This window comes from Heterodontus francisci, chromosome 11 (genome assembly GCF_036365525.1).
Source record: "Heterodontus francisci isolate sHetFra1 chromosome 11, sHetFra1.hap1, whole genome shotgun sequence".
Classification (NCBI taxonomy): Eukaryota; Metazoa; Chordata; class Chondrichthyes; order Heterodontiformes; family Heterodontidae; genus Heterodontus; species Heterodontus francisci.
Genome location: NC_090381.1, coordinates 69,427,580 through 69,453,622, shown reverse-complemented (window position 1 = coordinate 69,453,622; position 26,043 = coordinate 69,427,580). Strand labels below are relative to the sequence as shown.

Below are 26,043 nucleotides of genomic sequence, written 5' to 3'. Positions count from 1 at the left end.
TGTCTCACTCTTGCTCACAGCACCTTCCTTTTTGGCTGGAGGAGTGCCCCTTGTCTCCTGCTTTCCTTTCTCTTCCAGGACAGCCTGGGCGGATATCACCTTCCCACCCTTTGTTCTTTTCGGATTTGTGGGGATGATTAGGAAAGGTTCTCCCCTGGGAAGCTGACTTATTAATTAAAGCAAACTCATCGGCCAGAACGGCTGCTTGCCAGGCTCCCTGAACCAGCTGCTCCTCCACATGGGTTTTTATTGAGAGTGGGAGAGAGCTTTTAAATTCCTCTAACAGAATTATTTCTCTGAGAATCTCACAGCTGAGCTGTATTTTTAAAGCCCTCAGCCACTGGTCAAAAGCCAGCTGCTTGCTTTTTTCAAACTCCAAATACATTTGATTGGCTTGTTTCTTGAGGGTTCTAAACTTTTGGCGATAGGCATTGGGTACTAATTCATATGCCCCGAGGATAGCATTTTTGGTCAGTTCATAATTTGATGAACTGTCATCTGGCAACAAGGAATAAACCTTATGGGCTTTTCCGGTTAGTTGGCTTTGCAGTAAAAGAGACCAGGTCTCAGCTGGCCATTTTAGCTGCCTTGTCAGTTACTCGAATGACACAAAAAACGCTTCCACGTCTTCCTCATTAAATTTTGAAATTAGTTGAGCAAGTTTTAGCAAGTTTGTACCCAGCCCTGAATTGTGCTCCTCAATATTGGCCATGTTTTCACTGGAGTTACTCTGTCCTCCCCTAGTTAACTCAAGCCACTTCAGCTCTCTCTTTGGATTCTTTCTGGAATATTCTTTCTCTCTCTCTCTCTCTCATGCCTTTCATTCTCTTCACATTTCTTTTGGAAGGCTCTCTCTTTCTCCATCTCCTGCCTCTCTCTCTCTTTTTCCCTTTCCTCAAATTCAGGTTTCCTCTGTTCCGATCGTTCATTGCTAACAATACCCTGTAAGATTCTGCTTCTGCTTCTTCAGATTCAAGGGTAAAATGGTTGGCCACTAGCCTTAGGAATTCAGACTTCCAAGCCTTGCCACATACAATGATCCCACACTGCTCAGCCATTTTGCTCAACTCCTCCATAGACAGTATTTTTAACTTATCCCAAGTTACTTCACCTTGGTTTGGAGAGCTACTCACTTCAGTTAGACAAGTTAGTATTCAATCACACACAACCACAAGAAAACCTATATTAAAATTTGCTCTTTTTGTTTGGGAACAAATTGGCTTCCCACTTCCAATTTCTCTTGTTTGTCTGTGGGTAAAATTCCGGACGCTAGCCCCCAAATTTCTGTTATGATCAGGTGACAAAGGTGCCTCGGGATCTTACTGTCTTCACCTGGTCTTATTATAATTTTTAAACACACTGCGTTTTGAGCTCCTCCCTTTTATGAATCCTTGTTTGCAGCTTTCCAATTGTAAGGCAAAGAAATGAGCACACCAGGTTTTCTTTAGGTTTAAAGAAGAAAAGTGCAATTTATTAAACCTTAATCTTAATCTTGGGCGGCACAGTGGTTAGCACCACAGCCTCATAACTCTAGCGACCTGCGTTCAGTTCTGGGTACTGCCTGTGTGGAGTTTGCAAGTTCTCCCTGTGACCATGTGGGTTTCTGCCAGGTGCTCTGGTTTCCTCCCACCACCAAAGACTTGCAGGTTGATAGGTAAATTGGCCATTGTAAATTACCCATAGTGTAGGTAAGAGAATGGTAAGGAATATGGGATTAATGTGGTAGGGAATATGGGATTAATGTAGGATTAGTATAACTGGGTGGTTGATGGTCAGCACAGACTCGGTGGGCCGAAGGGCCTGTTTCAGTGCTCTTTGACTCTAAATTCTAATATGGTTAATGTCTATGGATATACAAGCTACACATGCAAATGGGGACAGAAAAGAAAAAAAATAAAATGGAGAGGTTTGAGGCAGTCTCTAAAAGGGGTTTTTTGTGTTTCCAGCTCGCCGTAGAGTCCTTGATTGTAGACAGCTCTTACTTTTCGTTGGGGCCCAGTATTCTTCTTAAACCTTGTTCACTGTAGGAGACTTTTCTCTCAATGGTTTCCAAAGCTGGTGAGAGCGAGAGGAGAGCAGACGGGAGAGAGGTGTTCTCCGTCCAAGAGCTAACAGCCTTCTGAGTTTAAAATTCTACTGGAAGCTCAAATTCAAAAAAAATCCAAGTCAGTCAGTCATGTGACCAAACTGGCCCGATGACGTCTGTTTGTGTATTCGGCCATCTTAGTAGTTAACCTGGAATGCTTCAACATCTGATAATCAAAAGTACATTGTGGATTAAATTGGAGCAGCTCTTTTGTCGTATTTGTCTGTTGATATGCTAATGTCTCTCTCCAGCCAAAGTCTCCAATTGTTTTTTAAAGCAAGTTCTTTCTTCACCATCAGCAGTTTAAAATCGATGTTCTTCTTGGCAGGTGGGTGGCTTGCCTGAGAGATTCCATTCCCGTACCCCCTTACAATAGTTCTTGGACTCCAGGAATTACGAGAATAAAATGCACGCAACACAGGGTTTGGCTCAACCTCAGATTCATTTGTTTATTGAATTCACAAAATCACCTCCCCTCACCCCACCCCACCACAGTACAAACTCCTCTATGAATACTGCACATTACAAACCCCCTTACAAGGTTGACTGAAATTTACAAAATACCTCACAACACAAACTTCTCTACCATTTGGCTGAAACTTATAACCACCCACACAGCTGATCATTACCAGTGTTGACTGTAGGCCTGGATCTAGAGATAACCGGTCTCCGTCCTTCTTCTCCGTCATCTTCTTTTATGATGTTTCATATCACAGGCACAGATCCTGTTACCATTCCCTTGAGTACTCCGGTGCTTAGCACCTCTTTACCTTGGTTTATTCCATGTCCTGGTCTAGACGGGACTGTATGGACACAGTCAATGCTTCCGCTGTTTACACAACAGAAGACAATGCAATAATAACAGCAAAATACTGCGGATGCTGGAAATCTGAAATAAAAACAAGAAATGCTGGAACCACTGAGCAGGTCTGGCAGCATCTGTGGAAAGAGAAGCAGAGTTAATGTTTCGGGTCAGTGACCCTTCTTCGGAAGAAGACAATGCAATCCCCTCCCCATGGTGAGGGATACCTGGTTTCAAGGTTGACTGAGTGTTAATACTCCTTTTATTCCTGGCAGGAACTAATTGTGCTCTATAATAGCAGTTCCCTTTGCCATTGTCTGTGATAATGGCACTCTCAGTCTCTTGATGAGCCAGAGTTTCAGTTAGCTCACCCCTCTGAGTGTTACAGTTAACCCCTTAGTGGCTGTACAGCTCACCTGTGTGTGTGGTTTTGAGCTATTGTGGATTCTTACAGCTCAGTTCTTCAGTTTTATCACTCAGTTCTGGTATCATTTTTTGCATCTTCTCCAGTGTTTTTATATTATTTTCATAATATGGAGATCAGAACTGTTCACAGTACTACAAGTGCAGTCACATCACACTTCTTCCCCAGAAAGGCGGGAAATTAAGAGGTGGAAAAAGGAGTGGCTTTTATATTAGATTCTTCCACTTTTCATCCCTAAATATATTACCCAAATGTCCTAGCTTAAAAACAGGAACTCACTACATAGAGAACTGCAGGAGAGAATTGCAATAAGTAGATGGTCTACAACTGTGCAACATGAAAAAGGTTATGAAAACTTTTATTTAAAAAAAAACATAGTCATACTTCAATTGGAGTAAGAGACTTTATTTGTCAAAAGAATATAAATGCAAACACTGACATGATATAATTTATTAAACAACTTCACACATCCTTGATATAGGTAAATGGCATGCTCCAGCAATCTTTGTCCACCTAGTAATCTGGGTTTGACTTCTGTGAATTACTTATCAAGTTTTTATCAAGTGTTTCATATTGATACCAAGCACCGTCACCTCTCTCTCTCATCAGACGGCGAACCTCAAGTTGTTTCAGCCTATAATTAAAGAAAGCAGAACACATAAATTAACAACCCAAACAGTCAAAACAATTTTGCCACTGTACACATCAAAGGTTACTAAACAAAATAAGAGCCCATGGTATAGGGGGGTAACATATTAGCATGGATAGCGGATTGGTTAGGTCACAGGAAACCAGAGAGTAGGCATAAATGGGTCGTTATCAGGTCGGCAAGCTGTAACTAGTGGAGTGCCACAGAGGTCAGTGCTGGGGCCTCATCTATTTACAACGTATATCAATGACTTGGATGAAGGGACAGAATGCATGGTTGCCAAATTAGCTGATAACACAAAGATAGGTAGGAAAGTAAGTTGTGAAGAGGACATAAGGAGTCTGGAAAGGGAAATAGATAGGTTAAGTGAGTGGACAAAGATTTGGCAGATGACGTATAATGTAGGAAAGTGTGAACTTGTCCACTTTGGCCGGAAAAATAGAAAAGCAACGTATTATTTAAATTAAGAGAGACTGCAGAACTATGTGGTACAGAGGGATCTGGGTGTCCTAGTACACGAACCACAAAACGTTAGTGTGCAGGTACAGCACGCGATTAAGAAGGCAAATGCAATATTGTTGTTTATTGCAAGGGGAATGGAATATAAAAGTAGAGATGTTTTGCTACGGTTGTACAGGGCATTGGTGAGACTACATCTCGAGTATTGTGTACAGTGTTGGTCTCCTTACTGAAGAAAGGATATAATTGCATTGGAAGCAGTTCAGAGAAGGTTCACTCAACTGATTGTTGGGCTGAGAGGGTTATCTTCTGTATTCATTGGACTTTAGAAGGATGAGAGGTGATCTTATTGAAACATACAAGATCCTGAGGGGACTTGAAAGGGTGGATGTTGAAAGGATGTTTCCCCTTGTGGGAGAGACTAAAACTAGGGGGCACAGTATAAAAATAAGGGGTCTCTCATTTAAGACAGATGAGGAGAAATTTTTTTCTCAGAGGGTTGAGTGTCTTTGGAACGCTCTTCCCTGGAGAGTGGTGGAGGCAGGGTCATTGAATATTTATAAGGCAGAGGTAGACAGATTCCTGACAAACAAGGGAGTCAAGTCCAGAAACACATCGGCCATGATTTTATAGAATGGTGCAGCAGGCTTGAGGGGCCGAATAGCCTACTTTTGCTAGTTTGTATGAAACTCAAAAGCATATCTTAAAGGTAAACAACTCCCAATCTGTTAAACATTTTTGATCCCCAGTCTCCAGAATCATGAATTAGCCAACGATATGAACAGAAAGCTTGCTCCCAGGCCCCTGCCAATGTTAATCTTAATCAACTTGCAGCTGATATGCAAGCATAGTTCTGGGACAAGTCCTACCAATTACCTTTTTCGATTACCAAAGGTTTCAAAAAGCTCTTTTGATGAGGTTGATTTCATATTCCCAATATAAATCTGCCTCTTGATAAGAACATTTCTTTGCACATAATCCTTCCTCACCAAAATTGACTCTCAATCTGCATCTTCTTTGTAACAAAGTGCTATGTCAAATAAATCAGAATTCACAAACGTAGATGTAAATGAGACACTTCAGCTCTGTCAGTTGCTTTAAATTCTGAAAACTGTCAGCACTCGTTACTTTTTTGAAAGATATATTTGTCTTATTTTTAAAAGGACTGTGTTACATGAAGGCGGATGCTTGGGAGGTTGATACCACCACTGTCCTTTGATAAATGACAATTTCAATTTTAGTATACTTTTTGAAATATACTGCTTTAAAAGTAATCATGGAAATGCTGTTATCATGATTATATACATTTTCTCGACCTTACCTCAGGTCTGCTTTCTCTGCTTCAATAGAAATAAGGGCCATCATTTTCTCATAACTCTTCTCAGGTGGGTCATAGACATATTTTGAAATCCACCTAGTTATGGGATGCTGCAAATACAGAATAGTGTAACTGGACATGGAATTATTTATAAAAAAGGTCCCTAACGCATTATTACTGAAAAATATATAGTTCATTCCTTCTCCAGCTTCTAGAGCTCCTCAGCATGAGGAGAGAAATAATTTACTCTATCAATATTCTCCATAGCCAGAATCTATGCTTCTCCTTGGTTAGTCCCCACAGACAAGACCTCGTCAAGTTTAGTGCGAGCTCAGTAGTTGCACTCTCACCTCGTTAGGATTCAAGACCCACTCCAGAGATTTCAGCGCAGAGTCTAGACTGGCACTTCAGTGCAATACTGAGGGATCTCAGTTTAACGTCCCATCTAAAAGATGGTACCTCCAACATTGCAGCAAACCCTCAGCACTGCACCATCTAGGATATGATAGAGTCCGTAATGGGGTTTGAACTCTCAAACTTCTGACACGGGAGACAAAAGTACAACCAAAAAATCCCTAATCATGACACCCACCATAGTTATTAATGTTTCTAAAATTCCAATTTTGTTTTCAGGTCATCACACATAAGCCACTCAATCATGACTTTTTTTAAAAATGAAAATTGACCTTTATTTGTTTCTCGCTTTCAACTTTGTGATATCTCTTGTCTCTTCCACAGAAGTGGTTTGTCTCTCATGACTTCAAAGCTGCTTTATTTGCCTTTCTCCTTTGGTATTATTTTTTCACTATTTATTTCAGTTAAGACCATTTGCTTCTACTCCAACAGCTTTATTGATCCTGTTGTGTTCTATAGTTTGTTACGAGAGTACCTTGTTTTTTTGCAAGATATGTTTTAAGGACTTATTGTTGAATTACGGACATTGATTCATCTGGAAGCTAGAAGAGATACTGAACTTTGTATTTTTTTTTAAAAAAAGGCCACCAGAAAGTTCCTGGACTTGGCTTGTAAACAAGCCCTTACTGGAAGGCACGTGCTTGCAGATAATTACCCAGCTTATTGTTTTGACTTGGAGAAGTGACAGGTCAAGATTTATAGGGGTGAGGAGGCTTGATTCTTGTGAAATTGTTTTGGTTTCACTTTGGACAGTGAGTTGAAGAGTAAACTGCTCGGAAAACAGTTTGTTTTGCCTGCCAAGGAAACCCAGCTCATTTCTTTCTCTCTTGGAAAGACACCCTGCATATCCAGTGTGTCAGTCTCCTCTTTTCTCCTGTATTTGAAGGAACCCTGCATATCGGATATGTGGGAACTGAAACCCCTGTTGCTGCATTTCTGCTGTAAGGCCTTTCTGAAACCTCTGTTGCTGCATAGTTTGGAAAGCCTACCCAAACTGATCTTCAAAATCGCCTGGAAAGAACTGTTCTAGGAAGACCCAGTGACAGCCATCTATATGCATTTGGGATGCCAAATTAAAACAAAGGACACCTTTCCATATCTTCTGTTTCTTCTTCAAGAATTAGCAAATATTTAACCCAAGTATTTTGTCTTTTTTTTGTAATACAGCTCTAAAATGCAAATTCCTTTTATTTTTCTGGTTAACTAGTGTGTGTTTGTATGTCTGTTAGTGTTTGAGTGTTAAAGGTAAAAAGGGAACTTTAATATTTCAATCTGTGTGTTTATGCTTTACTTCATTACTGGTAAATACTAGTTTATAATAAACTGATAATTTTGTTGTTTATTAAAAAAACCTGGTTTGTGTGTTTTATTCTGGGATAAAAATAGAGTCTATGCTTGACTGTATCGGTAAGTGGGAAAAAATTTAAATATATGTTGTGACCTGTGGAGAAGTGGAACTAGAATAAACAGTGCACTGCTCTGGCCTCGGTCGTAACATATAATTATGGGCTCTTTATGGGATAAATCCAACGTCGACGACATGCAATTGTAAGCGGGGTAATAATAATTGAAAAAGAAAAAATAAAAAGAACGAGGTTTCTTGTGTAATAAAGTCTACATCACTGGTATGTCTTTAACAGATGCCGTGACTTTTCTGTGGAAGGAGGCTGTATTCTGAGCGATTTGAGACACTTAACCAAGGTTAAACTAAAGGATCTGGCAGAATTGTTGGTGTTGAGTGAAAAACAGGATCTAAGAAAGCAGACGTAATTGAAGTAATAGAACAACATTTACAATTGGAAGAATGTGGTAAACCAGAGGGTAGTGCAGTTGAATTAGCTAAAATTCAGTTACAGATGAAGTAGCTTGAAATTGACAAAGAAAAAGAAATGGAAAAACTTAAGCTTCAACAGAAAAAAGAATAGAAATAGAATGGAACAAAAAAACCTGAGCTTGAAAGAGAATTGACAATAAAGAAGGTTGAATTTGAAAAAGAGGAAAGGGAAAAAAAGAGAGCATTTCAAAGAGAAAGAGAAGGAAATTAATTCGAATTTAAAAAGATGGAACTAAGACAAAAGAGTGGCCTTGGCTCCAAGGAACGTTCTGGTGAAGATAGATCTGAGTCCAGCCCAGGACCCAGTGGAGAGCTGTTTAAATTTGTACAAGCCCTCCCTAAGTTTGAAAAAGGGATGTAGAGGCATTTTTCATTTATTTTGAAAAAATAACCAAACAGATGAAGTGGCCAAAGGAAAGGTAGACACTGCTTATGCAAAGCAGGCTGATGGGCAGAGCTCATGAGATTTATGCCATGTTTTCTGAGGAGACTTCTGCAGATTATGAGATCGCAAAAAAGGTGATTCTCATAGGATATCAGTTCGTCCCTAAAGCTTACCAGCAGAAATATCGGAACCTTCGGAGATTGTCCAGGCAGACTTATATAGAATGAGGGGGTAAAGCAAATGAATTTTGATTGTTGGATACGGGCACTAAAGATGGAGGCCATGTATGAGAACCTTGGGGAATTAATTTTCCTGTAAGAATTAAAAATTCACTCCCTCCATTAGTAAAAACCCATGTAGAGAACCAGAAGTTTTCAACGGCCAGACAGGCAGCAGAAATTGCTGATGATTATGAGCTTGTGTATAAGCCCAAACCGTGTGTCCGTCACTCCTACAAACCTGAAAAGGATAGAAGGTGGGAGGGTGAAAGGAAGGCAAGTCGCCGGGGACAAGAAGGGACAGCTGGGAATGGCCCGGGATTCTTCTCCTCAGGCCAGAAAGGAAGATGGTGAGGGTGGAAGTGAGACCCGCAAACCTAAGTATTACCATTGTCACAAGGTGGGACATCTTTGTGCAGAATGCTGGAAGTTGCGGGGTAAACCCATGGGACTTATTGGGGTACACAAAGCCAATGCAGAGAAAGGGGCCCTGACAGAGTAAGACACATGAGGCTGTAGCTGTAAGGCCAAGTACAAAAACCACTGAGTGCAGGGGACATGAATAAGACACCAGAGAGTTATAGGGAATTCTTGTCAAAAGGAAAAGTAACTGCTTACCCCTCAAGTGAGGCAGGTAAACCTATAGTTACACTTAGGGATACAGGAACCACCAAAACTCTTTTGCTGGGGTAATGCATAACTTTTCTACCAGCAAGTGCACCGAATGCTAAAGTTTTAGTGAATGGTATTGGCAGGGAGTATATACCCATATCTTTGCATCAGGTGCACCTTGAGTGTGACCTAACGTCTGGAACGGTAACTGTAGGAGTTGTCCACAGTTTGCCAGTAGATGGAGTTGACCAACTCCTGGGAAATGATTTGGCTGGAGCAAAAAGTGGTAGCTTCTCCAGTAGTCACGGAAAAACCAAGTGAAGTTAAGGAGACAGAACAGTTGCAGGAAAAGGTTCCAGGAATTTTTCCTTCATGTGTAGTGACCCGAGTAATGGCTAAACAAGTTCTGTCAGGGGGTAAAATTGACACCACAGACAAATAGCCGAGTATTTGAAATTTTTTGGGGGTGATTTGGATAATCCAAAGGAAATGTTTAATAAGTCTTCCCTGAGCATGGCTCAGCAAACTGATCCAGAGTTAAATAAAGTGGTACAATCAGTTCTAACAGAAGCTGAGGCAAAAGGAGTTCCAGAAGGCTATTATATTAAAAATGGGATTCTGACAGAACTGTGGACGAAGAATGGATTGTAGTTCATCAGATAGTGGTACCGCCAGGAACTATTAAGGATAGTGCACAAAATTAATACAGTGGAACATGTGGGAGATCTGCAAGACCAAATCACGTACAAGTCGACATTTTTACTGACCAAGGTCTTTCCAAGACTGTGGTGCAGCTTTGTAAAATGTGCCAGATTGTGGGAAAACCGCAACCTGCCATAAAACCAGCACCTCTAATTCCCATACCAGTTACTGGGGAAACATTTAGTAGGGTATTCGTAGACTTTGTAGGACTTTACTGAAAACAAAAGCAGAACACCAATATATACTCACTATTATGGATACGGCTACTTGGTTCCCAGAGGCCATTCCCTTGAGAACAATTTCTGCTAAAGTAGTGGTAGAGAAGTTAACCAAGTTCTTCACTTGATATTGGTTACTGATTGAGATTCAGTCATTTCAATGTTCCAATTTTATGTCCAAAATATTTCAGGGAAGATTTTGGGTAATTTGGGTATAACAAAGTTCAAGTGTTCAGCACACCACCCACAGACACAAGGAACTTTAGGAGGGTACCATCAGACCCAAAAAATGATGATCGATCATAATGTCATGAATATCCCCATGATTGGGATAAAGGGCTAGAATTTCTTTTGTTTGAAACTAGGGGTTCACCTAATGAATCTACCAGTTTTAGTCCTTTTGAATTAGTTTACAGACATGAGATAAGAGGTCCTCTAAAACTAATCAAAGAAAGGTTTTTGGACCAGAGGGATGAATCTTGTGTATTCGACTGTGTATCAGTGTTCCAGGAACGGTGCATGAGCACTTGCAAAATGGCTCAGTAGCACCTTAACGCTTCCTGAACAACCATTAAGAAATGGGCCGACAAGCATGCAAAGACCCAAACATTTCAACCAGGGAATGAGCTGTTAGTATTACTGCTGTTACAGGGTGAATCCTGTAAACAATGGTCCATATAAAGTGGTTGAGAATTGGTAAAGTAAATTATTTGATTGACTCGCCAGGTCGCCCAAAAAAGAATCGGCTGTGTCATATCAATATATTGAAACAATATTCTTGCTGAAAGGAGGATAAGCAAGCACAGGTATGTCAGGTAGTAGGGACAGTGAAGGATGAAAGGGATAGCGAGGATGAAGCAGAAGGAGGCCTAGACAATTCTCAAATTGAACTTCCTACTATCTGGTTAGGTAACACTGAATTGTTAGGGAGATTGGACACTATGCTTTCATATTTAGATGCAGAACAACAAGACCACCTAACAAGGCTACTCACAACATTTAAAAGAGTCTGTAGGGATAAACCAGGATGTACAACCTTAGCCACACATGATGTGGATGTAGGGGAATCCTTTCCTATAAAACAGCACGCTTATCACTTAAGTCCAGAGAAACAGGCCCACGTAAAAGCAGAAATCCAATACATGCTGGAAAACCACCTAATAGAACCCAGTCAAAGCTGCTGGAATTCGCCAGTAGCATTATTGCCTAAACCTGATGGTTCAACTGTACTTTGCATAGGTTAATGAAAGGAACAAAGGCAGACTCCTACCCATTAGCCTCACTTGGAAGACTATATTGATAGAATGGGCAGTGCCACGTTTCTTACAAAAATAGATTTGTTTAAGAGATACTGGTACGTTCCTTTAACGCCCCGAGCTAAAGAAATATCAGCCTTTGTCACACCAGACGGTCTTTTCCAGTGCCCAGTGATGCCATTCAGGCTAGGGGATGACCCAGCCACTATTCAGAGACTAGTGAACCAGGTGGTAGCCAGTGTTCTTAACTGTGTGGTTTACCTTGATGTGCTGGTCTATAGTGACACTTGGAGGACCACTTGGAACAACTGAGGGGCTCTGTTTGGAAGGTTGCAGTTGGTTTATTTGGTAATAAACTTTGTGGATAAATTTAAAAAGCAGAATGCCAGACTATTCTGATGGAGTTTATTATAGCCCTATCACTTAAAGATTGTCTACATTGCTGACAAAATTAATGTAATTGTAGTTGCTTTTTCTAGAATCTAACTTTGTTTTGAGTTCTCTGAATGCGAAGACAGTACAAAGCAGAACTATATTAACTACAGGTAAAGAGTTAACGAGTATGAGTGTGAAAATGTGTTTTAAAATGTTTCCATCTTGTGTTTTTTTAACACTGGTGATGAAACGCATTTTTAAAAATGGCATTTAAGTCCTCCAAAGGTGGAGGTGTTATGAGAGTGCTTCAATTTTTTTGCAATAGTTGAATTATGGCCATTGATTCATCTGGAAGCTTGAAGAGATTGTGTTTTTTCAAAAACAGCACCAGAAGGTTCCTCGACTTAGCTTGTAAACAAGCCCTTACTGGAAGGCACACGTTTGCAGATAATTACCCAGCTTGTTGTTTTGACTTGGAGAAGATGCTTACGGAGAAGTGACAGTTCAAGAATTATAGGGGTCAGGAGGCTTGATTCTTGTGGCATTGTTTTGGTTTCACTTTGGACAGTGAATTGGAGTGTAAACTGCTTGGAAGACAGTTAGTTTTTGCCTCCCAAGGCATCTCTTTCTCTCTCTTGGAAAGAGACCCTGCATATCCAGTGTGACAGTCTCCTCTTTCCTACTGTATTTGAAGAAACCCTGCGTACAGAATGTGTGGGAAGTGAAACCCCTGTTGCCACGTTTCTACTGTAAGGCCTATCTGAAACCTCTGTCACTGCATCTCTTGAAAAACCTGCCCAAACTGATCTTCAACATCGCCTGGAAAGAACTGTTCTAAGAAGACCCCAGTGAAAGCCATCCAAACGCATTTGGGACACCAAACTAACACAAAAGACATCATTCCATATCTTCTCTTTCTTCTTCAAGAATTAGCAAGTATTTAACCCAAGTGATTTTTTGTCATTTTATTTTGTGATAGAGCTCTAAAACACAAATCCCTTTTATTTTTCCGGTTAACCGGTGTATGTGCGTGTGTGCGCGAGTGTGCGTGAGTGAGATAGCGGGCTAAGGTAAAAAGGAAACTTTAATATTTCAATTTGTGTGTTTATGCTTTACTTCATTACTGGTTAAGACTGTTTTTTTTTAGAATAAACTTGTAATTTTGTTGTTTATTAAAGAAACCTGGTTGGTGTGTTTTATTCTGGGAGTCTATGATTGACCGTATCAGTAAGTGGGAAAAAATTTAAATACATGTTGTGACCAACGGAGAAGTGAAACTAGAACAAACAGTGCACTCCTCCCGCCTTGGTTGTAACAAGTTCCAAGTCCAGACTTCCCCACACCCCTGCAATGCTAGTTTAAACACTCTTCCACCAATCTATTTAACCTCTCCACAATCATATTTTATTTCAGGCAAAGTTAGTTTTTGTTCCCTCCATAAATGAGTCAAAGAGTGGGACAATTTGCCATCTAGGGCAAGCCTAACTGCAACTGTCAGATAATTAATGTGCATCTTAATGGTGCTGAGCTCATTTTGGAAATATTGCAATTTATGAGTGCATTAGCTTTCTTGTGATTAATAAGCATACTGTACCTTGTAGTACTCCCAATGCTCTGGACTATAACCTTCAGGGATCTCTGCAAGCTCTGCCTCACCTGCAAATGCAACACCATAGGCATATTTCTTAAAAAAGCTATTTATTCTCTTCCTAAGAATAATTCATCCTAGTCATATTTGTGAATTAAGTTTCCCTCACGAGTGAAATAAATGTGGTTTTACACAGCTCCCCAATTGTGTTCCTTGAACTATTAAACATTAAGTTATATTTTGCTAGTTCATAACATTTATATTTTAATTTTTTAAAATTCATCCTTAGAAATGTAAGCGTGGCTGGCAAGGTCAGCATTTACTGCCCATCTCCAATTGCTCTTGAGAAGATGGTGGTGAGCTGCCTTCTTGAACATTACAGTCCATGTGGTGTAGGTACAATCACAGTGCTGTTAAGGAGGGAGCTCCAGGATTTTGACAGCGAAGGAGCAGCGATATAGTTGCAATCAGGATGGTATATGGTTTTGAGGAGAACTTGCAGGTGCTGGTGTTCCCATGTGCCTGTTGCCCTTGTCCTTCTAGGTAGTAGGGGTTGGAAGTTTGGATGGTGCTGTCAAAGGAGCCTTGGCAAGTTGCTGTGGTGCATCTTGTACATGGTTCACATTGTTGCCACTGTGCACTGGTGGTGGAGGGAGTGAATGTTAAAGGTCATGGATGCGGTGCCAATCAAGTGGGCTGCTTTGTCCCGAATGGTGTCGAGCTTCTTGAGTGTTGTTGGAGCTGCACCCATCCAGACAAATGGAGAGTATTCCATCACACTCCTGACCTCCGCCTTGTAGATGGTGGACAGGCTTTGGGGAGTCAAGAAGTGGGTTATTCGCCTCAGAATTCCCAGTCGCTGACCTGCTCTTGTAGCCACAGTATTCATGTGGCTGGTCCAGTTCAGTTTCTGGTCAATTGTGACCCCCAGGATGTTGACAGTGGGGGATTCAGCAATGGTAATGCTATTGAATGTCAAGGGGAGGTACTAGATACTTTCCTGTTGGAGCTTGTCATTGTCTGGGTCTTGTGGACACTTACCACTTATCACCCAAGCCTGAATGTTGTCCAGGTCTTGCTGTATGCAGACAGAGACTGCTTCATTATCTGAAGAGTTGCAAATGGAACTGAACACAGTTATCAGCAAACATCCCCACTTCTGAACTTATAGAGGAGGGAAGTCATTAATGAAACAGCTGAAGATGGTTAGGCCTAGGACATTGACCTGAGGAACTCCTGCAGCGATGTCCTGGGGCTGAAATGATTGCTGTCCAACAGCCAATTTCTTTTGTGCCAGATATGACTCCAACCAGTGCAGAGTTTTCCTCATGATTCCTATTGACTTCAATTTTGTTCGGGTTCCTTGACGTCAATGGCAGTCACTCTCGCCTCACCTACGAAATTCAGCCTTTTGGCCCATGTTTGGACTAAGGCTGTATTGAGCTTTGGAGCCAAGTGGTCCTGTTGGAACCCCAACTGAGCATCAGTGAGCAGCTTATTGGTGATTCAGTACTGCTTGATCGCACCATCGGCGATTCCTTCCATCACTTTGCTGATGATCAAGAGTAGCCTGATGGGGTGGTAATTGGCTGGATTGTATCTGTACTGCTTTTTGCAGACAGGGCAAACTTGGGTAATTTTCCACATTGTTGGGTAGATATCAATGTCGTAGCTGTACTTGAACAGCTTGGCTAGAGGCACAGCTAGTTCTGGAACAAATGACTTTAGCACTACAGCCAGCATGTTGTTAGGGCTCACAGTCTTTGATGTATCTGATACGCTCAGCCATTTCTGACATCAGCTGGAGTGAATCAAATTGCAGACTGGCTTCTGTGATGCTGGAGACCTCAGGAGGAGGCAGAGATGGATCAACCAAAGCACTTCTGGCTGAAGATCTTTGCAAACACTTCAGCCTTGTCTTCTGCACTCGTGCTGGCTCCGTACCATTGAGAATGGGGATGGGGATTTTCATGGAACCTCCTCCTCCCGTGAGTTGTTTAATTGTCCACCAACATTCACAACTGGATTTGGCAGGACTTCACAGCTTTGATCTGATCCTTTGGTTGTGGATTTGCTTAGCTGTCTCTAGCTACTTCCACTGTTTAGCATGCATGTAGTCCTGTGTTGTAGCTTCACCAGTTGGCACCTCATTTTTAGGCATGCTATTCTGTACTCCTCAGTGAAACAGAGTTGAGATCCTGGTTTCAGGGTAATGGTAGAGTGAGGGATATGCCAGGCCATGAGGTTACAAATTGTGGTGGAATACCGTTCTGCTGCTGTTAATTGTTCGGACCACCTCATGGTTGCCCACTTTTGAGCTGCTAGATCTGAATCTATCCCATTTAGCATGATGGGAGTGCCACACAACACAATAAATATGGAGTAAATACAGGACTTTGTCCTCACAAAGACTGTGCGGTGGCCACTTCCACCAAAACTATCACAGACAGATGCATCTGCAACAGGTAGCTTGAAGAGGATGAATTCAAGTAGGTTTTTCCTCATGTTGGTTCTTTTATCACCTGCCAAGGCCTAGTCTGGCAGCTACATCCATCAGAACTCGGCAAGCTCAGACAGTACTGATGCTACTGAGCCATCCATGGGGATGGATATTGAAGTCCTCCTCCCAGAGTACATTCTGTGCCCTTGCTACCCTCAATGCTTCTTCCAAGTAGTGTTCAACATCGAGGTGTATGGATTCATCAGCTGAGGAAGGACGGCTGGTGGCAATCAGCCATGTTGGACCTGATGCTATGAGACTACATGAAATCAAGAGTTAAAGTTGAGGACTCCCAGGGCCACTTACCCCTAACTGCATACCACTATGCTGCCACCTCTGGTGGGTCTGTCCTGCTGGTGGGAAAGGACATACCCAGGGATGTTGATGGACATCTCTATGACATTGGCAGAAAGGTATGGTTCTTTAAGTATTGACTATGTCAGGCTAATGCTTAACTAGTCTGTGGGACACAGCTCTCCCAATGTTAGCACAAGTCCCCAGATGTTAGCAAAAATGACTTTGCAGGGTCAACTGGGCCGGGTGTGCCTCTGTTGTGTCCGGTGCCTAGGTCGATGCTGACTGGCCTGTTGCTTTTCTTCTTATTAGACTTTTTGTTGTAGAGATGTGATACAACTGAGAGGCTTACTAGGCCATTTCAGAGGGTAGTCAACCATATTGCTAGGAGTCTGGGTTTGCATATACACCAGACTGGGTAAGGCTGGCATATTTCTTTTCCTTAAGGACATTAGTGAAACAGACAGTTTTTACAACAATCCAGTAGTTTCACAGTTACTATTAATCGATAGTAGATTTTATTCCAGATTTATTTAATTAACTGAATTTAAATTCCTCAGCTATGTCTCCACATTGCCTTTAACATGGTGTGGAAGTAAGGCCTGTTTTAACCTGTCCAACCAGACGTTGAGGAGGTGTACTTATCCACCCGGTCAACTATTAATCTACAAATTAAGTGAACCCAATTGGACAGAGGTCTGCTATGCTGGATCTTTGCTTGCATTTATATCTGTCCCTTTAATTTTTGCTGTCATTTCCAATGCACCTCCATGTTTTGGGGCTCCTTTTTATAAATTAGGTTAATTTACATAATAGTTTTGCATGCTCCTTCCTGTCATTTCAGCCTGTTCTTCATAGGCTGTTTCATCATTTTGCCAATGGAAAATGGGTGTCCAAGTTTACTCGACACTGAGCAGAACGTGAAGGTCCATTTAAAGAGCTTCAATAGGTAGATTGTTGTTTCTGAACATTGGTTTTTTTTCTCACTTTGTCTGGATCATTGTTCCAGGCCTCTGGATTACTAGTCCAGTAACAATCACTATATTACCATTCCCTTTCAATGTCAATTTGCTTGTACCATTCATTTAATAATAATCTTTGCATCATTTATAATTACCATTATAAAATACTTACCAATAAAAATATTCACATAAGTGATTAATGCAGCCATTGGTATTCCAGTTAATAAAATGTAGAATTTCTGCAAAAAGAGAAATCGAGAATTTGTAATCAAAATTAACAATGCAACTTTCATTGTATTTTAAAGCCATATGCACTAATTTAATGATGTTTGAAATATTTGTGATTCTATTACCACTAATAAGCTGCCAAATAACAATTTGCAGCGAAATATGATTCCCACAACACTGCAAGCACTGCTATTGTACAAGTAGGCAGTATAAGCAGGCTGTACAGGACACCTATATAGCTTGCCTCAAATATAGACACTATATCATAACACATTAACACCGACAACTTGCATTTATTTAGTGCCTTTAAAGGTAGTGAAACATTCCAAGGCACTTCACAGAAGCATTATCAAACATAAAGAGATATTAAGATAGGTGACCAAAAGCTTGGTCAAAGTAGGTTTAAGGAATGTCTTAAAAGGAGGACAGAGATTGAAAAGTGGAGAGGTTTAAGGAGGGAACTCGGTAGGACGATGGAAATTAGGGATGTACAAGGCCAGAATTGGAGGAGTGCAGAGAACTTAAAGGATTTTACAACACTAATCCATTAGTCTTCTTTGCACGAGTCACAATTCTAATCTATAGAGAAAGGAACATTCTTGAGCATATAAATATGCTTGTTGTGCCAAGGAACTAAAGGCAAACAGGATGAATTTAATACACATTAGCAAGGGTCTTTACAGTGAGAACTCTTAAAGAGGGCCATGCCTTTTTATTAAATGTCTCAAAAGCTTCACAATAAAGACAAATATTCTCAATATTATTTGTACAGAATTAATTGCACCTACAATATTTTTGCACCAACGAAGTACAAACCGAGTTGACAACTAGCATTTCGAAATCAAGTGCCAGTCAGATTGTTAACCAATGGCTCCAAAGCTAAATAATATGTTTCATCACATTCAGTATTAGGCAGAATATATTTTCTATGCTTATGGATTAATTGACACTAATTTCAGATGAAACCTTGATACATACCAAGAGGTGCAGAAAGCGGCGATCATAATATTGACTAGACTTGATGACAAACATCTGTTTCCCATGACTGCCATGACGAACTGCAACTGGAACACAAAGTAACACAAACACATTCAAGCAATAGAAAAAAAACGTTATACGCATCTCGGGTACAAACTCTGCAGTGTCACAACATTTAGCACTTAATAAAATAGATATATAAATATACCAGAACTTTACTAAATAATATTTCTACTCAAATGTGTTCTGATTTATTCACCCAGGCAAGTTCACCACAAAATTGCTGGATAACTTTAAAATCGCTGTCAGGATCTGGACTGTTGTAGGATTTAGAAACTTAGCTGAATATAAAATCATTTACATATTATTTTTGATTAAAACAATAGAAACAATATGATTAAAGAAAACTTCACCTCTAGCAAAAAACTTTTTGACTTGGCTACCATTCATTTTATGAGCTTTCAATTAAAGTAAGTTTCAAAAACTATAAACAGAAATATTAGAGTAGATTTTCCAATATGGCTGCAGTTTACACCCAAATGGTTTGAAACAAATGCAAAGTTCATGCTAAGTGAACAATGCTGCTTACACTCAATTTTCCATGGTCAACTTAACATAATTATACATATTTTTAATTCAGATATTGTACCCAGTGTAAGCAACCCACAGCAAATGGCATGAAGCCAGATGAAAAACAAAATGCCAAATGAGAACAAAAAAACAAAGTTCAGAAACAACAATCTAACTATTGAGCTCTTTAAATGGACCTTCACGTTCTGCTCAGTGTCTAGTAAACTTGGACACCCATTTTCCATTGGCAAGATGATGAAACAGCCTATGAAGAACAGGCTGAAATGACAGGAAAGAACATGCAAAACTATTATGTAAATTAACCTAATTTATAAGAAGGAGCCCCAAAACATGGAGGTGCATTGGAAATGACAGCAAAAATTAAAGGGACAGATATAAATGCAAGCAAAGGTCCAGCATAGCAGACCTCTGTCCAATTGGGTTCACTTAATTTGTAGATTAATAGTTGACCGGGTGGATAAGTACACCTCCTCAACGTCTGATTGGACAGGTTAAAACAGGCTGACTTCCACACCGTGTTAAAGGCAATGTGGAGACATAGCTGAGGACCTAGAGGTTAACTGTCAAGAGAATCACATTGTTCCAATCACCAAGTAGCTTAATGAAGAGGCACCAAGAAAGCTGTCTGAAAAGCTAAAATGGAAAAAGGTGACGACCACACAGACTCTTAGTAAAAATAGAAATTATTTAAATGGATCTAGATGTGCTGTAATTTGATTCCACCTTATAAAGTACCCAGCACCATCTCAGAGCACATGAAAAATGCCTTAGAAATACAAGTTAAATGTGATTTGCTCCCTTTCCATAAGTCCAAGATGTATTCAAAACCTTCTATAGGTTGTGCACGGCTGCTGATGCACTTGAGGCTTACCGCAACCACTGGGCACCACAAGAACTGAAGTGTTTTCTGGATGACAGGATTATTATAAAATATAGGTTAAACTTATCCTTTGCTTTGTTCAAGGGCATTAATAAAACTGTAAAGTTTGGGCCGCTCATCTTGCAATTCCATGTCAGGCAGCTAACTGGCTGGTTTGATCTTGTCTGATGATGTAATTTAATTTATTGTTACAACTGAGGTGAGAGGAGTGCACTGTTTTTCTAGTTCCACTTCTCCACAGGTCCGTCACCATATATATTTAAATTTTTCCTAGTTACTGATACAGTCAATCATGGGCTCTATTTGTATCCCAGAACAAAATACACCAACCAGGTTTCTTTAATAAACAACAAAATTATCAGTTTCTTGTAAAACAAGTCTTAACCAGTAGCGATGCAAAGCATTAACACACAGATTGAAATATAAAAGTTCTCTTTTTACTTTAGCATACACATACATATACATACATCGGTTAACCGAAAAAAAGATTTACTCTTTAGAGCTCTATTACAAAAAAAAGCAAACAAAAGCAGACAAAAAGAATACTTTGGCCAAATACTTGCTAATTCTTCAGGAAAAAAACAGAAGATATGGAAGGATATCAGATGTCCTTTGTTTTGGTTTGACGTCCCAAATATGCACAGATGGCCGTCACTGGGATCTTCCTAGAACAGTTGTCAGGCGACGTTGAAAATCGGTTTAGGCAGGCTTTCCAGAAAAAAATGCAGCAACAGGGATTTCAAGCAGTTTCTTACACTTGCTACTTAGCACTTCTTAAAGAGATGGAAAAGTTGGCAGGCATTTTCAAAGAGATGGAACAAGCTGAGTTGGGGTTTGCTCCCTTGGCAAGTTTTCTCCAACTCTTTTTACCACTTCGATATCCCAACTCACTGTCCAAAGCGAAACAAAAAACAGTGCCACAAGAATCAAGCCTCCCGACCCCTATAAATCTTGACCTGCCATTTGTTTGTAAACATCTTTCCCCAAGTCAAAGCAAAACCCTGCTGGGTAATTATCTGAAGAAAGGTGCCTTCGAGTAAGGGATTGTTTTAGGCATTCCTTGATTCTTCCAGTAATTGTTGTTTACAAGTTCAGTCCAAAAGACCTTCTGATGACCTCTTTTTAAAAAAAACACAAAGGGCTGAATTTTACACCACCCCAAAGAGTGAGATGGTGGTGGTGGTGGGGGGGGGGCAGGGGTGGTGGTGTAAAATGGAGTGGGAGGCTCCAGGACCCCTTCCTGACCCACTCCCACCACTTTATGCAGGGCGGTGAAAAATTGCCCGCCCCAGGCCAATCAAGGCCCTTAAATGGCCACTTAAATGGTCACCCACCTCCACGTGGTTTACGCGTGGTAAGTGGGCATCCTAGACCCAAGAGAAGCCACCTGACAAAAGTAGACGGCTCTCGAACATCTTGGGGGTGGGGGGGAGGCCTCGTGATTGGGCACCCTGTGCCCGATGGAGGGCTGCCCCCGTTACTCCAACCATCCCCAGCATCCAACGCGCGCACCACCCCTCCCCCACCCCGTCTCCACAACCGACCGCCCTTGCCTCACTGGGGCCCGACCGATTACCACCGGTGAGGCAACCAAAACCCGTGGATTGGCTCGCAGCTCCATTTGGCAGGACTTCCTACCTCAAGCGGGTGGAAGTCCCACCTCAGAACAAAAAATACGGGTTGGACCCCAGGCAAGACGAAAGCGGGTTCGCCACTGACTTTTCAGTCAGTGGCCGGCTCCTGTCCGCCTACAGTTAAATACCAAAGTTCCAGTATCTATGGAATTCTTTTCAGTTTTAAAACCTAAGACGTCAAAAAAATTAACAAAAAAGGAAGTACTCGTAGCATATTAAGTCAAAATATTCTGCAATAGAGTTGCTGCTTTGAGCAGAAAATGTGCCCTTGAATCTTCCATGAATCAGCACAATCGGGTAGCCTATCTGAATAGAACATAATCATTATTTTCTTTCCATTAAAATGCATTCCTTGATGTATCTAACAGTGGTAACCTGGTACAGTTTTATTTATACAGCTGAAAATGTTTCTCCCCCCCCTCTCAGGTGTCCATTCCACCACCTGTGACTAACTGGATTTAAAATCACTGAAAATGACTATACTGAACCATTTAGTAGTTTCTTTGGTGTACCCTAATCAGTACATTAGTAAATTAAATATTTTTGATATAAGAACACTTTTAAAATATGTCCCCTAGTGCCTATGGATCCAAGCAAATGAGCACAATTTGAATAGCCTTCTCAAATTAACGCAAATTTCAAATGGGTCCGTGGCCAGTGTCACATCCAGACAAACTGAATCTTGAACCAGTATAAGAGATCGCAGAAAACGAAAGCACAAATTGTTTTGGATGTAACTCACGTTTAAAAATCTCCAATCTTTTGCACTGGTTTGGCTTATTCTGACAAGATATTGCAAGCATAAACAAGCAGAAACTCTACCCCTCTATACTTTACACAAAATGAGTATCGTTCACTTGCTGTTAAATGTCATCCACTCTGTTGACCTGTCTTGCTGTATGAATAGTCTAAGGCAACTATATAGCAAACATTTTCTCCTTGCATTGGTACAAGTATAGAGATTACTGTTCTCATGCAACACTTAAAGTATCTATGCTAAATTCCTGAAATACTTTAACATGGATTAAGACAATAAGCATTCACACAAGAACATCACCAATCAAATTTCTACCCAATAGCTTTTTTTTCTTTCAAAGAGGCCTGAAAAAACTAGCTGATGTATTGGTGTTTATTTTTCACAATTAATTGTAAACAAAGGTGATTGTAATGTTTCCCGGCTCCTTCAATAGTTCCCGCCTTTGTTCAGTCCAAAGGCTTTTTCATTTTGTTTTCTGTCCACTATTTTTCTATATCTTGTTTTGTACATGTGAATGTTTTTTTGTTGCTGCAGGTTTTAGATTGAGTTTTGTTTTTTTGCTAACAGTGTTTTTGTTGAAGGCCCTCCCAGCCAGTGAACCAGATTTCTTTGAAAAGATCTACTTCACAAGAAACTGTGAACATTGTCCGGAACTCTAATTTACAGGCATGTGAATCTCAGCACTTTAAATGGCAAAGGCAGATTATTTTTCCAGGCCTTTTTCTTCCTAGCCCAAACTCCCTTGCCTCTCCTTGAATGTGTTGTCACTTCCCAAATCTGTGCTCATCTCTCCCAGAACTGCATGTTTGAATCCTTCCACTAGGTTTCCACCCCTGCCATAGTATCAAAACGGCTATCCAAGTCACAAATTACATCCAATGTGACTATGACAAAGATAAACAACCCTCCTCATCCTTATTGAGCTGACCATACTATCCTCCTCCAATGCCTCTACAGTGTTGTCCAGCTGGGTGGGACTGCACTCACCTGGTTCCATTTTTATCTATCTAATCATAGCCAGAGAATCATCTGCAATGGTTTCTCATCCCACTCCTGCACCATTCCCTTTGGTGTCACCCAAGGATCTATCTTTGGCCAGCTCCAATCTCTCATCTTGGTGCTGCCCCTTGGCGATATCATTCGAAAATCAATGTCAGTTTCCACAAATACGCTGACAACACCCCAGCCATACTTCACCATGACCTCTCTTGATACCTCCACCATCAACAAATTGTTACACTTCTTTCTGACGTCCAATACTGGATAAGCAGAAAATTTCTGCAACTAAACATTGGGAAGACCGAAGCCAAACTTTACTCCCTACCTCCATTCCTCTCCTTAACCATCTGAGGCTGAACCAGACTGTTTGCAACCTTGGTGTCATGTCTGACCCTGAGATGAGTTTCCAACTACCTGTCTGGTTCATCACTAAAACTGTTTTCCACCTCTATAATATCATCTGACTCCACCCGCACCTCAGTTCACCTGCTGAAACCCTCATCCATGCCTTTGTTACCACTAGACTTGACTATTCCAACACATTGCAGCCCTGTCTTCCATTCTACCCTCCGTAAACTTGACGTCATTCAAAACTCTGCTGCCCCTGTCCTTGCCCACAGCAAGTCCTGTTCACCCATCACCCTATGCTCACTGACTTACATTGGTTCCCAATTAAGAAACACCTAGATTTCAAATCCCTCCATAGTGTCACCCGTCCATATCTCTGTAATCTCCTGCAGCCACACAATCTTCTGATATATCTACACTACTCCAATTCTAGCCCCTTGAGCATCCCCAATTTTCATGACTCCACTAAAAGCAAAATATTGCAGATGCTGGAAAGCTGAAATAAAAACAGAAAGTGCTGGAAATACTCAGTAGGTCAAGCAGCATCTGTGGAGACAGAAGCAGAGTTAACATTTCAGGTCTGTGACCTTTCATCAGAGCTGGCAAAGGTTAGAAAAGAATTAGGTTTTAAGCAAGTGAGGGGGGGAACGGGGGAATTGGTGGGGAAGAGAACAAAAGTGAAGGTGTGTGATAGAGCAGAGAGTAGTAGAGACAAAGATGTTATGGGACAAAGGCAAAGAGAATGTTAATGCTTGTGGTGGAAGACAAAGCATGTGTCCAGAGAGAGTGTTAATGGCAGCTTTGTCCAAAAGCACCACATGAAAAACAGGCACATGGTTAAAAAATAAAATAAAATAAAAAATAGAAAAATATTTAAGAAAAGGCCAGTCATGCTCTGAAATTGTTGAACTCAATGTTGAGTCCGCAATGCTGTAGAGTGCCTAATCATAAGATGAGGTGCTGCTCCTTGAGTTTGCATTAATGTTCAATGGAACACTGCAACAGAAATGTGGGCATGAGAGTAGGGGGTGTTTTAAAACGGCAAGCAACCAGAAGCTCGGGGTCATGCTTGTGGACTGAGCGGAGGTGTTCCGGAAAGGGGTCACCCAATCTACTTTAGATCTTCCCAATGTAGAGATGACTGCATTGTGAGCAGCAAATACAGTTTACCAAATTGAAGGAAGTACAAGTAAATTGCTGCTGCACCTGGAAGGAGTGTTTGGGGCTTGGATGGTGAGGAGAGAGGAAGTAAAAGGGCAGGTATTACACCTTCTGTGATTGCATGGGAAGGTGCCTTGGGAAGGGGACGAGGTGTCGAGGGTGATGGAGGAGTGGACCAGGGTGTCACGGAGGAAATGATCCCTTCGGAATTCTGACAGGGGAGGGGAGGGGAGGGGAGAGGAAGATGTGTTTGGTGGTGGCGGAAATAGCGGAGGATGATCCTTTGGATGGGGAGGCTCAACCCAAAAGCATGACCCCGAGCTTCCAGTTGCTTGCCATTTCAACACAGCCCCCCTGTTCTCATGCCCTCATTGCTGTTCCTTGGCCTGCTGCAGTGTTCCAGCGAACATCAACGCAAACCCGAGGAGAAGCACCTCATCTTCCAGTTAGGCATTCTACAGCGTTGCAGACTCAACACTGAGGTCAACAATTTCAGAGCATGACTGGCCTTTTTAAAAAAAAGGCTATTATTTTATTTTTTAACCACCTGCCTGTTTTTCATGTGGTCCTTTTGGACAGAGCTGCTCATTACTCTGCCATTAACACTCTCTGGATTAATGCTTTGTCTTTCACCACAAGCAGTAACCCTCTCTTTGTTTTTGTCCCATGATATTTTTGTTATTTAATCTTTCCAGCCCTATCACACACCTTCCCTTTTATTCTCTTCCCTACCAACTCTCTCCCCACCCCCCCCCCAACAACTTACTTAAAACCTAATTCTTTTCTAACCTTTACTAGTTCTGATGAAAGGTCATAGACCTGAAACATTAACTCTGCTTCTCTCTCCACAGATCCTGCTGCGTATTTCCAGCACTTTCTGTTTTTATTTCGTGACTCCACCATTGGTGCTGTGCCTTCAGCTGCCTAGATCCTAATCTCTGCAATCCCCTTCTTAAATCTTCCCACTATTTTATCTTTCTTCCCCTTTAAAACACTCCTTAAACCTACCTATTTGACCAAAGTTTTGGCCACCTGCCCTAATATCACCTCATAGACTCTGTGATTTTGCCTTACAATGCTCCTGAGAAGCACCCTGGCACATTTTTTATGTACTATATAAATATAAGCTGTTGTTGTAACCTGCTGCACTTTACAAGGTCAATCAATTTCCAGACACAATCAGCAAAATTTAACTAAGAGTCGGTAAATACTAGCCATACCTTTAGAAGCTCGAGGCAAGGCCCTAAGTAGGGTACTTCCAGCCAGATACTGCAGTTTGTAAGGAGGCCGCTGCACCAACAGGGCACCCACAGCCCGCAACACACTCAGTACCGCCATATTTGTTAGTCCGAGGCCGCGACTCTCGTCTGA

At 41.1% G+C, this 26,043-nt stretch overlaps 1 protein-coding gene across 1 annotated transcript; it reads right to left on the bottom strand.

The window, feature by feature from the left end:
* Positions 1–3,696: 3,696 nt before the first annotated feature.
* ndufb5 (NADH:ubiquinone oxidoreductase subunit B5) lies at positions 3,697–26,028 on the bottom strand. Its single transcript, XM_068041471.1, has 6 exons — positions 25,893–26,028; positions 18,303–18,388; positions 17,269–17,335; positions 13,347–13,408; positions 5,742–5,848; positions 3,697–3,946 (listed from the first exon to the last, which is right to left on the bottom strand). The coding sequence occupies exons 1-6, from the start codon at positions 26,008–26,010 to the stop codon at positions 3,826–3,828; spliced, it is 561 nt and encodes a 186-aa protein (XP_067897572.1). The 5' UTR covers positions 26,011–26,028; the 3' UTR covers positions 3,697–3,825.
* Positions 26,029–26,043: the final 15 nt, after the last annotated feature.

Coding starts and splice junctions, on each gene's coding strand:
- ndufb5 (XM_068041471.1), bottom strand. CDS start 26,010: ATGGCGGTACTGAGTGTGTTGCGGGCTGTGGGTGCCCTGTTGGTGCAG. Junction 18,389..25,892: donor CTTGCCTCGAGCTTCTAAAG/GTATGGCTAGTA, acceptor TTTGTGTTCCAG/TTGCAGTTCGTCATGGCAGT. Junction 3,947..5,741: donor GCAGAGAAAGCAGACCTGAG/GTAAGGTCGAGA, acceptor CTTTAATTATAG/GCTGAAACAACTTGAGGTTC.